General features: G+C 36.0%; 1 protein-coding gene across 3 annotated transcripts in view; it reads left to right on the forward strand.

The window, feature by feature from the left end:
• The first annotated feature begins 6,798 nt into the window (after nucleotides 1-6,798).
• The window catches only part of LOC119569537 (syntenin-1-like), a 15,926-nt gene continuing 9,458 nt past the window's right edge, over nucleotides 6,799-13,266 (forward strand). Inside the window, exons 1-4 of one of the 3 annotated variants that reach the window (XM_037917749.1) lie at nucleotides 6,799-6,945; nucleotides 11,513-11,572; nucleotides 11,734-11,856; nucleotides 13,206-13,266. The exon at nucleotides 13,206-13,266 is cut by the window's right edge and continues 56 nt beyond it. In XM_037917749.1, the coding sequence (XP_037773677.1) occupies nucleotides 11,522-11,572; nucleotides 11,734-11,856; nucleotides 13,206-13,266 (235 nt within the window). In that variant the 5' untranslated portion in view covers nucleotides 6,799-6,945; nucleotides 11,513-11,521. Of the gene's footprint in view, nucleotides 6,946-7,043; nucleotides 7,214-11,512; nucleotides 11,573-11,733; nucleotides 11,857-13,202 lie in introns of those variants that run through there. The other 2 variants (XM_037917666.1, XM_037917704.1) reach the window with 2 other exon arrangements.

A 13,266-nucleotide genomic window follows, 5' to 3' on the forward strand; every position in this document is an offset into this window, starting at 1 on the left:
AAACCCACACTTAGATTCTTTTTTTCTGCAATGAACTCGCTAAAAAAGAAACCTGGCAAAGACTTTCCCTGCAAGAGATATTTTCCACAGGTTTTTCTGTTTCCTTTCTGAAATCTGGCAGCAATGGCGTCTTTGAGGTCGCTTTGGAGTTGTTTTGTCTCCCACATATTGAGAATCAACGTGAACAATCTGTTTTTAGAGGTAATCCACCGGGTTGGAATAATTCGCTGTGATATATTTATAATTTATATATATATATATATACTAAATATAATTATATATACTATATATTATATATACATACATAATATATAATATATATAATAATATAATATATATAAAAATATTATATATATTTATACACACACACACACACACACAACACCTCCCTCTGGATGCGAGCACCAGGGAATCTACAATATAAAAATAACCCCATTCCTTCCTGGTTGTTGTCGTGGGGGGGGGGGGGCTTAGGAGACGGGGACTGGGGCCTAAATTTACACGGTCTTTTCTTCTCTCCTTTCCCTTTCCTTCTCTTCTTCATCCCCTTCTCCTGTCCACTTATCCTAATCGTTAAACTCATTTTTACCCGCATCGCCACAATACTTTCCCATTGGTATACGACCTTTGATATCTAGCACGTTTGTTTGTTTTAACCCATTAACCATTACAAAATAAATCGACGGAGGTTAATATACAGATCCTGCGGGTCCTCCCTTGCTAGCGCCTCGTCCAAACTCAGTGATTGATACAGATTCTACCTCCACGTGATAAAGTCTTTTTGGGTTACTGTATCTCTAATGATCAATAATGTTAATTTCTAACGTTTTTTTTCTGTTTGGATTACGAAGTGCATGTTTGTGAAACGCAGAGATGTCTCCCTCTGATGGTTGTAAAGTCACTGGTAAGCTGTTAAATCGTTTATGTTTGTATTTGCTTTCTTTGTAAGGTTTAATATGTACTCTCGCCTCTCTCTCTCATTTTCTATCTTTCCCTCCCTCCCTCAACCCCTCCATTCCTCTCTCCCTCTCTTTCTCCCTCCTTCTCTTCCCCCCCTCTCTCTCTCCCTCCCTCTCTCTCTCTCTCTCTCTATCCCCTCTTTCTCTCTATCCCTTCTCTCTCTCTCTATCCACCCCCTCTCTCTCTATCTTTCCCTCCCTCCTTCCCCTCTCCCCCTCCGGCTCTTCCCACCCCTTCTCTTTCTGTCTCTCTTTTTTTTTCTCTCTCTCTCTTTATCCCTTTCCTCCCCCTCTCTGTCTCTGTCAGTCTGTCTGTCTCTCTCTCTCACTCACTTTCTGCATCAATCTTTAACTGCTTATCTATGTGTATTTCAGTATCCTTATCTCTTTCCCTCTTTTATTCCTTATTCTCTTCCTCTTTCTCTCCGTATTCCTTTGTCTATCACTCTCGCTACTCTTCTATCGCTCTCCCTTTATATACTTTCTTTTCCTTTCTCTTTCTGTCCCACCTTCTACATCTACCCTGTTTCCCGTTCTCTTCACATCTCTTTATCTCATTCTTCCTTTCTTTCTCACACTCCCTCCATCACCCTTTTTCGTCCATTCCTTCCACTTCCTTCCCCTCCTCTCTTCTCTCTCTCTCTCTCTTCCTCTCTCATTCTCCCTTCCTCTCTCTCTCTCCCTTCCTCTCTCTCTCTCCCTCCTCTCTCTCTCTCCTCTCCCCCCCTCTCTCTCTCCTCTCTCTCTCTCTCTCTCTCTCTCTCCTCTCTCTCTCTCTCTCTCTCTCTCTCTCTCTCTCTCTCTCTTGTTCCACGTCGATATCCTTGTCCGCTCTCTAGAGTGTAGGGGACTGGCTTACAGGCGAATTCCGCAGTGGTCATCATCATTATCTTCACACTACATGAATATATATATATATATATATATATATATATATATATATATATATATATATATATATATAATATATGTATATATATATGTATATATATACATATATACATATATATATATATATATATATATATATATATATATATATATATATATATATATATATATATATATGCATAAGGCCGCGGTGGCCGAATGGTTAGAGCATCGGACTCAAGACTGGCACGACGGCAATCTGAGTTCGAGGGTTCGAGTCACCGGCCGGCGCGATGTTTCCCTTGGGCAAGGAACTTCACTTCGATTGCCTACCTAGCCACTGGGTGGCCAAGCCAGCCCAAGTCAGTGCTGGTCCTAAGCCCGGATAAATAGAGAGAATGATTACCTAAAAGGTAACACCCGCACTCTCCGTGGAAAGGAACTGGGGACCCTACCACGTACTCACTCCAAGAGCATCACAAACATGAAAACAACAATTAAATATCATGCTGTGACCACGGCGGCTCAAACATGAACCTACCGTTAAAAAAAAAGAAAAAAAAAATTATATATACATACACACATACATATATATATATATATATATATATATATATATATATATATATATATATATATATATATATATATATATATATATATATATATATATATATATATAGTATGTATGTGTATACATATATATATATATATATATATATATATATATATATATATATAGATATAGATAGATAGATAGATAGATAGATAGATACATATATATATATATATATATATATATATATATATATATATATATATATATATATATATATATATATATATGGGCCGCGGTGGCCGAATGGTTAGAGCGTCGGACTCAAGACTGTTACGACGGCAATCTGAGTTCGAGGGTTCGAGTCACCGGCCGGCGCGTTGTTTCCCTTAGGCAAGGAACTTCACCCCGATTGCCTGCCTAGCCACTGGGTGGCCAAGCCAGCCCAAGTCAGTGCCGGGTAAATAGAGATGGTGACTCGATAAAAACACCGGGCGGAAGGCAATGGCAAACCACCGCTCTAAATTGCTAAGAAAAAATCATGGAAAGCCCATGATCGTCAAGGCCGCGATAGCCGAATGGTTAGAGCGTCGGACTCAAGACTGTCACGACGGTAATCTGAATTCGAGGGTTCGAGTCACCGACCGCCGCGTTGTTCCCTTGGGCAAAGAACTTCACCTTGATTGGCTACCTAGCCACTGAGTGGCCAAGCCAGCCCAAGTCAGTGCTGGTCACAAATATATATATACATATACACACACACACACATATATATATATATATATATATATATATATATATATATATTTATATATATATATATATATATATATATATATATATATATATGTGTATATATAATTATCTCTCTCTCTCTCTTTCTTCTCTCTCTCTCTCTCTATCTATCTATCTATCTATCTATCTATATATATATATATATATATATATATATATATACATATATATATATATATATATGTATATATATATATATATATATATATATATATATATATATATATACATATAGTACGTTGTATATATGTGTATATGTATATAAATATATATACATAAATGCAGTAGTAAAGAGAAGAAAGATGAGGCCAGTGTTGATGAATCTGCGTGACATTCAGCGAACTAATGCAATCGACAGACTAATTGATTAAGTGACACAAAATAATTGATGTGACGCGAATGTAATCAGTTTGATAAAACGCTTCGTCAGGACACACGTTGGAAGCGATCCATCCATGAGCGGATTTACGTGCTGTCGATGCAGGAACTTCCCTTAGTGTTTGTACATCTTACGCAGGTACGGCCCAGGCGCAGAGATAAACCAAGTAGCTGCTATAACGTGTTGCTGAAAATACTTCATGAGAGAAAATTGTGGTATAGAAGCTTGAACAAGTTTTTATTTGATTTTAATCATTGGTATTATTATTGATATTATTTTACTGTTTTATTATTATTATTATTATTATTATTATTATTATTATTATTATCATTATTATTATTATTATCATTATTATTATTATCATCATTTTACTATTTTATATTATTATTATTGTTGTTGTTGTTGTTGTTATTATTATCATTATTTTGCCTACATCACTGAATATTTTGGAGTAACTGTTAAACTTTACAGCATAAATTTCCCCCAAGGTCAAGATTAGATACAAACCAATACAAACACAAACGATTTAACAGCTTGCCAATGACCTCACAACTATCAAATGAAGATCTCTGCGTTTCACAAATATGCACTTCGTCATCCAAAAAGAAAAAAAATGTTGACAATTAACACTTTTGATCATTAGTGATGACACAGTAATCAAACAAGACTATCATATGGAGGCACACAGCACAATCAACAAACGTCAACAAAGAAAAAACTCACTCACCCTGCATTACCAAGGCCTCTTTGCCCAATCCATCTTGTCAACCTCTGCCATCGGAAGTTTCTTGCTAAAATCAAGTCATTAACGTCGCTGTCACTAATGAAATGGATGATATCTAACACTTGCATTCCTCACAGTAAAACGCTATGGCAAATGCGTTTTGAAAGAAAAGACAGAAAAAGCGTATAGCACATTATACGTAACCTCATCTCTCTATCTCTCAGTTCTTTCATCCTACAGTTTCAGTGCTTAAACTTCAGTAATTAAAGTCAGTGATCACACACACACACACACACACACACACACACACACACACACACACACACACACACACACACACACACACACACACACACACACACACACACACACACACACAACTTTTTTTCGAGTCCCTACTGTTGGTTGCCATATTGGTAGAATACAAATAACAGCTAATGGCTGTCTCTCAATCTATACTACGTTATTAGACACGAAAATAAAACCTGAACAATTCTGTCACTTGTGTTTTTTTTTGTCACATCCTGTAACCAGTGCCGTAGTTGGGGGAGTGGGGGGTGATTTCCCACCGCCCGATAGAAGCCCCTCAATGGACTTGCCTTCCCGGGCCCTGAAATATCTGGCTGCATCACTGCCCGTGACTGTTCGTTATGCCAACATTGTGACGTGTTTACTCCGGCAATGCCACCGTGGCGTAATAAAGAACCCGCATTCTGTGCGAATAGATCGAAGTGCATCAAGTTTATCCTTGTTTATGGCGAGCTAATCAAAAAGATCACACGCGAACAATATAGATAGGTGTGTGTGTGTGTGTGTGTGTGTGTGTGTGTGTGTGTGTGTGTGTGTTGTGTGTGTGTGTGTGTGTGTGTGTGTGTGTGTGTGTGTGTGTGTGTGTGTGTGTGTGTGTGTGTGTGTGTGTGTGTTGGTGGCATAGCTCCAGGATTATAATCTTATAATGCGGGCATATTATACTTATACTTATCAAGATGAGGGTGGAAAATTATCGTGTTATAGTCTCTGATATATAATTTGTATTTTAAGTATTGTATGTATTCTAATCTGTTGATATACCTAAGATCGTATTTACAACGTGAGCATTAAGATAGAGGTGAGGATAACCTAAGTTCTCTCTCTCTCTCTCTCTCTCTCTCTCTCTCTCTCTCTCTCTCTCTCTCTTTATGTTAGAATTATCATAGAGGATGTCGCCCGTTTGAGGATTTCCTGTAAAGAAAGGGGAAAGAATTCTCTACAAAGACATTTAAACTTGTCATTGTCGATTTACTATAAAAATATGAAACTAACTGTGAGAGATACGTGATTATTCTATGCATTATATTTATTATTTCTCTCTTTGTTCATTCTTATCATATGGACTTGATAAGATAGCAAGTCACATGATGATTTCTCCATTTTTCTTTTTTCTTTAGTTAAGTAAATGGGTTTACCTGCCACGTGACATGTGTTTTAGTTGTTTATATTCGAAATAGGAAAAATGTAACTGTTGGCGTGTGTTTTTGTTCTTCAGTAGTAAAATACCGAATATATTTGTTTTAGAACATATAAGGTTTTATAGTGATTGATGATGATAAAAGTTATACTTGCTGAAAATACTGCAATAAGGAGATAATGAAGAAGAAAGAGGCAAACCAAGAAGAATTATATAATGAAATCCAGACTAGTAACTACACAAAATGACACCGTAGATTACAGAACATTGGACAAACAAAAAATAAAAAAAAAGCAGCATTAAAACAAACAAACGCAGCATTGCACAGGATCTAAATAACAATGGTTAAGTAGAGAATGCAGACACCCCAGAACCTGCATTGACACACAAGAAAATATAAGAAAAAACACGAAAAACACTATACTTATCAGGTAGATGCATAATAAAAGTTTCTTTAAGAACCATAATGATTCTGTATTATGGAACTATTTTCTAACCATAATGCATTCAATCTAATAGGAGAAACTGAAATGAAGATTGACTTTTATATCTATCTTCTCGCAAGGCTACAACATACTTTCAAGCAAGACTCATATCACCTTGGGTTTAATGGAAACCTTCGTTGCTTCCGCGCGTCATAGCAGAAAGTAGTGGAACCGCAATCCGTGACGTCATACATAAACGACTGATTCATCCCTTTTCCGTGAATTGAAGTTCCTGTTTTCACGTAATGTCTAATTCTCACGTCTTTCGCGCATTCAAAATCTAGAAGGTCTTTTGTTATGTAGATACTTTTAGTTATTTTTTTTGTTCTATCTTTCGTATATATAGTGAAGATTTAATATCTAGTAGTGCATTTAGATATAGGTATATGGAATGGATTATAGATGTGACCTGCTTTCAATACAGTGAGATTTATTGGTTAGAAAACACGAACGCTTGATGACGTCATAAACCTTGTCGCCCAGAAGATCCACACGCCCAACACTTCACGAAACCAGATATAAAAATCTTTTAAAAAATAAACAAACCAACAAAAAGAGAACCATGTTGGATAAAGCCCCAACGAAGTTTGTGAGAATCAGGGCAAAATACCCGAATGCACGATGACGTCATAGAGGATGAGTCTCGATAAACAAAAGCTCAGGATCTTGTCCCTCCTCGGAGTCCTCGCTGGTTTTCACTTCGTTGGCGTGGGCGTGAGAGCTCCTAGAGGTAAGAAACTCGAGGTGAAGGTCCTTAGTCTCGGGCACTGTCGATGTAAAGGGGGTTTGGGTCGTGACGTCGATCGAGACGAGGGAGGAAGACGAGGAAACGGGTTGACGTCACGGTCACGGGGTGCTGGGGTCGTGTGTGTGCTAGAGTGAAGTGTAAGCTGACTTCATTGAAGTGTGTGGCGCCGCTGAGGAAAGAGTGTATAGACGCCACAGAAAGCAGAGACCGGGAGATATTTCGCTGATTAGCAAGTGATTTTAAGAAATAGGTAAAGTATGGAATCTGAGGGGACGTAGTGAAAAGTGAAGTCAAGAAGACGTCTGCTAACATTTTTTTTTGTTTGTTTTTGTCCTCTTCGTTATTCGTGATTTTTTTTAGGAAATTATACCTTCCTTGTTCCGTTTCTGAAGGGTTGTGTTTTGCTAATATGTGGAATTGTTTCTTTTTTATTTGATTTTACAAGAAGTGTTTTTCTGGTTGAAGTGCCTGTTGCCAAGCAGAGGGAAGGAATGTACTCAAATATCTGCAAGTGGACTGGATAACTTTCTTGCAGTCAAAATGCAGTTGTAGGATATGGTTACTTAGATTTTATCATTCAATTAATCAAGTAATGCATGGATGGTTGATTAATGAACATGCCATTCATTGTTAATTGGCATTCGTAGCTCAGATTCAGAAGAATAGGAAAACATTTGGTAATTCTCACCTGATACCAATGTCAAGTATTTCACCATTTTTCATTTCATGATTAGCTGGATAAGGTATAAAAAAAACAGTTGCCAGTGAGCATTAAGGTTACATAAAGTTATGAAACTCTGAATCTTTTAATGACAAAAAAAAAATATATATATATATGTATCTATCTATCTATATCTATCTATTTTATATATATATATATATATATATATATATATATATATATATATATATATATATATATATGTATATATAATAATTACTTTAGGTTTGAATGTTAACCCATTCGCCCCGGAATTTTTCGCTCGTCGCTCAGCGCCGCTCACGGTAATAGTTGCCAGCCGCGTGGGCCGCCGCAACGGGATTTTTTCTGGAGCGGCGCAAAGACCATCATATAATTTTTGCAGGAATCTATCCATAGATTTATTATGAAAGTTGCGTTTTATATAAGGGCAATGTGTAGAAACTGTACTTTTCTCATAGTTTTTTTTTGGCATCTATTCGCCTTTGTATTGAGGAGATATACTGAATCGCTTCCAAGTTCTCTACACTATCTGATGACATCAACACTTTGATGCTAAAAGTTAGTGTTGTTTTTGCAAGAGATGTAAAAGTATGGACTTAGCCGTTTTTTTGTGTTTTTTTTTTTCAAACTTTCAAATGAAGCAGAGCAGCAAGCCAAATATCATTTTGGTAATCAGAAGTAGTGCATTGTCCATGTAAGAGATCACACCATGTTTTTTATCATTTCATTCAACAGAAAAGGAAGAAAAGCAGAAGTGAATGTAGCTTCACTTTGATGTTCAAAAATAGCTTTGTATTGATATGTGATGTCACACTGTGTAAGTTTAGTTTTTTTTTCTTTAGTACAAGACTTGTAAGAGAGAATATACCTTCATACCTTCCATGGCTGCGATCGTTCTGCTGGAATGAGCCTTTGACTGACCTTTTATTCACATGACTAACCAATCAGATCACGCCATGTGACCTGATGCACCAATCAAAGCAATTACTAGTTTCCAGCCAGTCAGGTCAAGGTACATCATAATCATGCAATCTAGTGTGAACAAATCACATGATTACAAGTCATAAATAATTACGACAATTACATATGTCATAAATTACATACGTCACATATTTATCAACCAGTCAAATAAGACTAGTAACAGAGCCAAGTATTAGGTTGAAAAAAATAATAAACTGTCAGTCTATGGTCAGTCATCAAGGCAAAAATACGTGCCAAACGTTACGGGGCCCATAGATGCCATGGCAAGATTACATGCCAAACGTGTTGGCGTCCATTGAGAGCATGGCAAGAATAGATGCCAAACGGGGCGAATGGGTTAACAAACCTGAATAATTTTCTCAGCAAGAAATCTATGCCACATTTCTCGATATGCCTTTGCTTAGAGTATTTAACTAGCATGAATTTTCCAGTGTATGATTGACACCGCATTGGGCATATAGGAGAGAAAAGAACTAAATAAGGTACAGGATGTCACCATCAGCCAACTCTGAGTCATCTTATCACTTGGTCACATGATTTTTATTGCATTACTTTTCACTTTTCTTACCATGTTATTACATGTACTGAAAAGATTTGGTGCTACTGAGCTCCCTGATCCTTGTATGTCTTGTCTGAAATAAGTAGTATAAAACAGGGTTAATACAGCAGTTGTCAAGAGATCAGCCACTCAGAATTATTGAATGATTGGTGATGCCTGTATAAGACTGACAACACATATTGTACATGGGATAAGTTTTTACACATAATTCACAACTCTTCAAATGTTAGAATAAGGCAGAAAGTTGTGTACATTAGCTGAACTAGTGTATCAGTACACTTTGTCACTTTAGGATTCAAATTATGTTTGAAATAGATCCAGGACCAAAAATATTCATTGCCATCTCAATGTCTTAATAAATGTATATAAAAAATTGTTTGTAGTGCTGTATCTGAAAGGTAAAGGAATGGGGGCTCTGTGATAAGTTGGTCATGGGTCAGGCTGTGGGTAATGTTGTGTAAGTATCAGCTACGTCATACACTTTGGTATTTCTATAATATCGCCAAATACTGTCATGTATATTTATGGCACCTGAATATATGTGCATATATATGTATGTATGTATGTATATGCATGTATATAACAGCCATTTCCTGGTTCAAATCGGTGTTCATTCCAGTTTTGGACTGAAGCTGTGGAAAAAGCTTTGGGTACCAACACAGTTATTATAAGTGAATATTGTGGTGTTGAAAATATGAATAGGAATATTGAGTTCAAATTTTTGGTCACATCTAGTAACAAGAGGGTAACAAGGAAGAAGAGATTAAATGGTAACAATATGATTTCCAAGACTAAAAGAATAGCATGACAGAGATAACTAGGATAACAGACAACAAAAGGGAATATTATTGCATAAGGTAATGCCAACTGTTGCAAATGCCATATCATTGTTACAAGTGGCTCAAGATATGTTATCTGCTTCAATAGTATCCTAAAGCCAATTTCCAATTTATCAAACTAGGAATTGACCTTGATTAATTACCCCTTCCTCCCAAAAGAGATATTTAAGGATAGGTGTCGTAGAATATACTAGTAAAATGAACTCAAGAAAGGGATAAAGGGATAGAGATAAGGTATCAGATATTATAGGTGTGAGAATTTTTTTAGCACATTCACTGATATATTAAGACAGGAAAGTATAAATTGTACATGCTCCATTCTCATAGACCATTCTCTCTGGTATTAAAACTATCAAGTTAGATTATAGATTAATTAGTAAGATTATGGTAGCTATAAAGTTTCATAGTTTGAATCCTGCTTCTTGAAAGAGAGATTTGTTTTTTAACTTTACTTTCTGCAAAACAGTTCTTCTTGTCAAATGATTAAATTACAATTAAGCAAAAATTTTACATGGTGATTGTCATATTTTGTTGTTGTTATTAATTATTAAGAAACAGATTAAATCAAACAGTTATTCATTATTAAAAATAGATTAAAGCAGATAAAAACAGACATGGCATGTACACATTAGTTTACTCAAGGTGACGTGACAGCTATGTTTATTCATGAAGGTTAATATGAGATCTGGTCTGTCTGCTTACTGCATATATTTGGTTTGAGGTTATATACATTGATAACATTTGTTTGAGAGGTATATTGCGGGGATGGCATCTGTAGATTAGACTTCCTGTTTTATGAATAGGAGTTATATATTCATAATATTAAAAAAATGTATATTTTTTCATTTGTTTTTCCATTCTTTTTTACATCCAACCATTATTTTTCAGTATATCTTCTTAATCATTTAATTCTTATTCTTATTCATTTTTTTTTGTATAATTCTTATTGTTATTATATTCTTAGTTCTGTAATTCTCTTCTATTTCCACTTTTTTCCTTTTTCTTCTTTCCCTTTTTCTCCTCACATTTATCATTTCTGCTTTTCTCTTCTTCAAGAGGAAGGAAAAGATAGGTAAAGCTATTGAGATTGTTATGTTGTATATTGATATGTTTTGTCAGACACATCCCAAGGCTTCCTTTGTGAAGCAGCACAAAGAATTTAAAGGTTATAGTATATCCTGGAATATACTGGTCCAGAGATAACTTTATAAAGTTGAACTGAGTGTCTTTGAATGGGTTAATTTCTTTAATTATTTGACTGGGCACTGTTTTTGATGAAGAATTGTGAAATATTTGACCTAGAGGATGGCATTGTAGTTTTTTATCCCATGATTTATTGATTATTATAATTTCAGATACTTGTAATGTATTGTAATTTAGATGGCAGTGTTTTTACTTTGCCATAATATATGCTGGAATACTTTCATTGCAGACAGAAGGTTGATCTTTTTAATTGTATTTTTCCAGATCAGCAACATGAGTCTGTACCCGTCATTAGAGGATATGAAGGTGGACCAAATGGGCCGAGTAAGTTTCGTAATTAAGAAAGTAAGCTGAATGAAAGAAAAAGTGAATAGACAAGATATTTTTGTGGATTAGACAGTCGGAAAAGATTGTTTTAGCAAGTGATAGATGCTTATAGATCGATACATATATATGTATAAATGGATGACTGGTGCACTTTCCAGGCACAGGCCCAGATGGTGAGCGAGATGATGTCGGCACAGGTGGAAAATAACCCAACAGCGCCACCTGCCATTGCTGGATATGCTGCACCTCCCTATCCACTGCACCCACCAGAAACTGCGAAGGTATGGAATTTGTCTTTATTTTTGTTATGCCTCATATTCAGACACACTTCGGACATCTTAAATGGAGGGCCAGATCATCACCCTGTGGCCATCAGCCAATCACTGTCAGGCTGTCAGCGAGATGCTACTTCGGCTCTCTGTTTAAGGTATTTGAAGTGATTAATCGGGATCTCTTGATGAGCCTTATTCTGTTTCTTTTATGACAAGGTTCCATTTTGTAAGTATGCTTCTATTTGAGAGATTTTTAGCCTATGACATTTTTTTTCTCTATTTTATTTTTTTTTTACTTTTGCTATATTAGAAAGATATGCATATTAGGAAATGGAAGACAACATCATTAAGTTAAAATTAGCCGGTAATGAAAAAACATGTATATCACATTCCATCGTGTAAATGAATTTGTTTTATAATTTGCATTGCCTGGTACTTCTTCTCTAGATCACTAGTCAACCTTGGGTAAATCTGATGGTGTTTAATCCTATAAGTCCTATGAAGGACAATTATGCATGCTACACAGATTGTGCAAAGGCCACCAAAAACTGGTGGGAGAGTTGAGAGTTCTCTTGGTTCTAACTGATAGCTTAGGGTATGGCCTTGCTCCCCTGATGGCATTGTCTGATTTTTGACCCTCCTCCTCTCCTACACAATTGATAGAAAGGCTTCTTATTGTGTATGTCCTCCCACCCCCTGATTTTCACAGCTTTTATTTTTATTTGCATAGTTCATAACAGCGGGATTAGTAAGCTTTTGCCAGGCAGAGGTACCATGGGGTATTATCTCTCCTCCAGTATCTTGTCCTCCTTCTCCCCTCTCCCCTCTCCCCTCTTCCCTCTCCCCCTTTTCAAGGAATAGATTTTCTCTTTACGGATGTATACATTGTAGAAATTGGTTTCATTTTCAAGGGGCAGTTTTTTTTTTCTTCCCCTCCTTCAAACATTATATTTTATTGTGATGAAAATAATAGGTATTAAGACTTATCATCATAGAATTTTATTTCTGCCTTGTTAAGGTTTGAGTCCAAGAGTTTTCTGTTGTTTAACTCTAAATTGTCTTAAAAAACAGCATTCATTCACATATGCTTTGCAGTTGGATAGTGTAACAAATCATATGCTTTGCAGTTGGATAGTGTGACAAATCAGCATACTATCAGGTCTTCCATATTTTGTTGTATGTTAATTTGTATTTTTGCATTGTTATTAGAATGAAGAATGTCTAAGTATTTAGGCTGTTTATTTAATTGTTTAGTTTTGCTCCTCTGATGTGTGATTTTCAAAAATGAGATTTAATAATGAGAATTATATGATCCTTTTTATTTGTTTATTTATTTATGTGTTTATTTTTCACAGCAGCAGAATAGCTTGGCCCATCTGTATCCTTCACTGGGAGATTACATGGGCCTAGAGTTCACTG

This window comes from Penaeus monodon, chromosome 1 (assembly GCF_015228065.2).
Source record: "Penaeus monodon isolate SGIC_2016 chromosome 1, NSTDA_Pmon_1, whole genome shotgun sequence".
In the NCBI taxonomy this organism is placed as follows: domain Eukaryota; kingdom Metazoa; phylum Arthropoda; class Malacostraca; order Decapoda; family Penaeidae; genus Penaeus; species Penaeus monodon.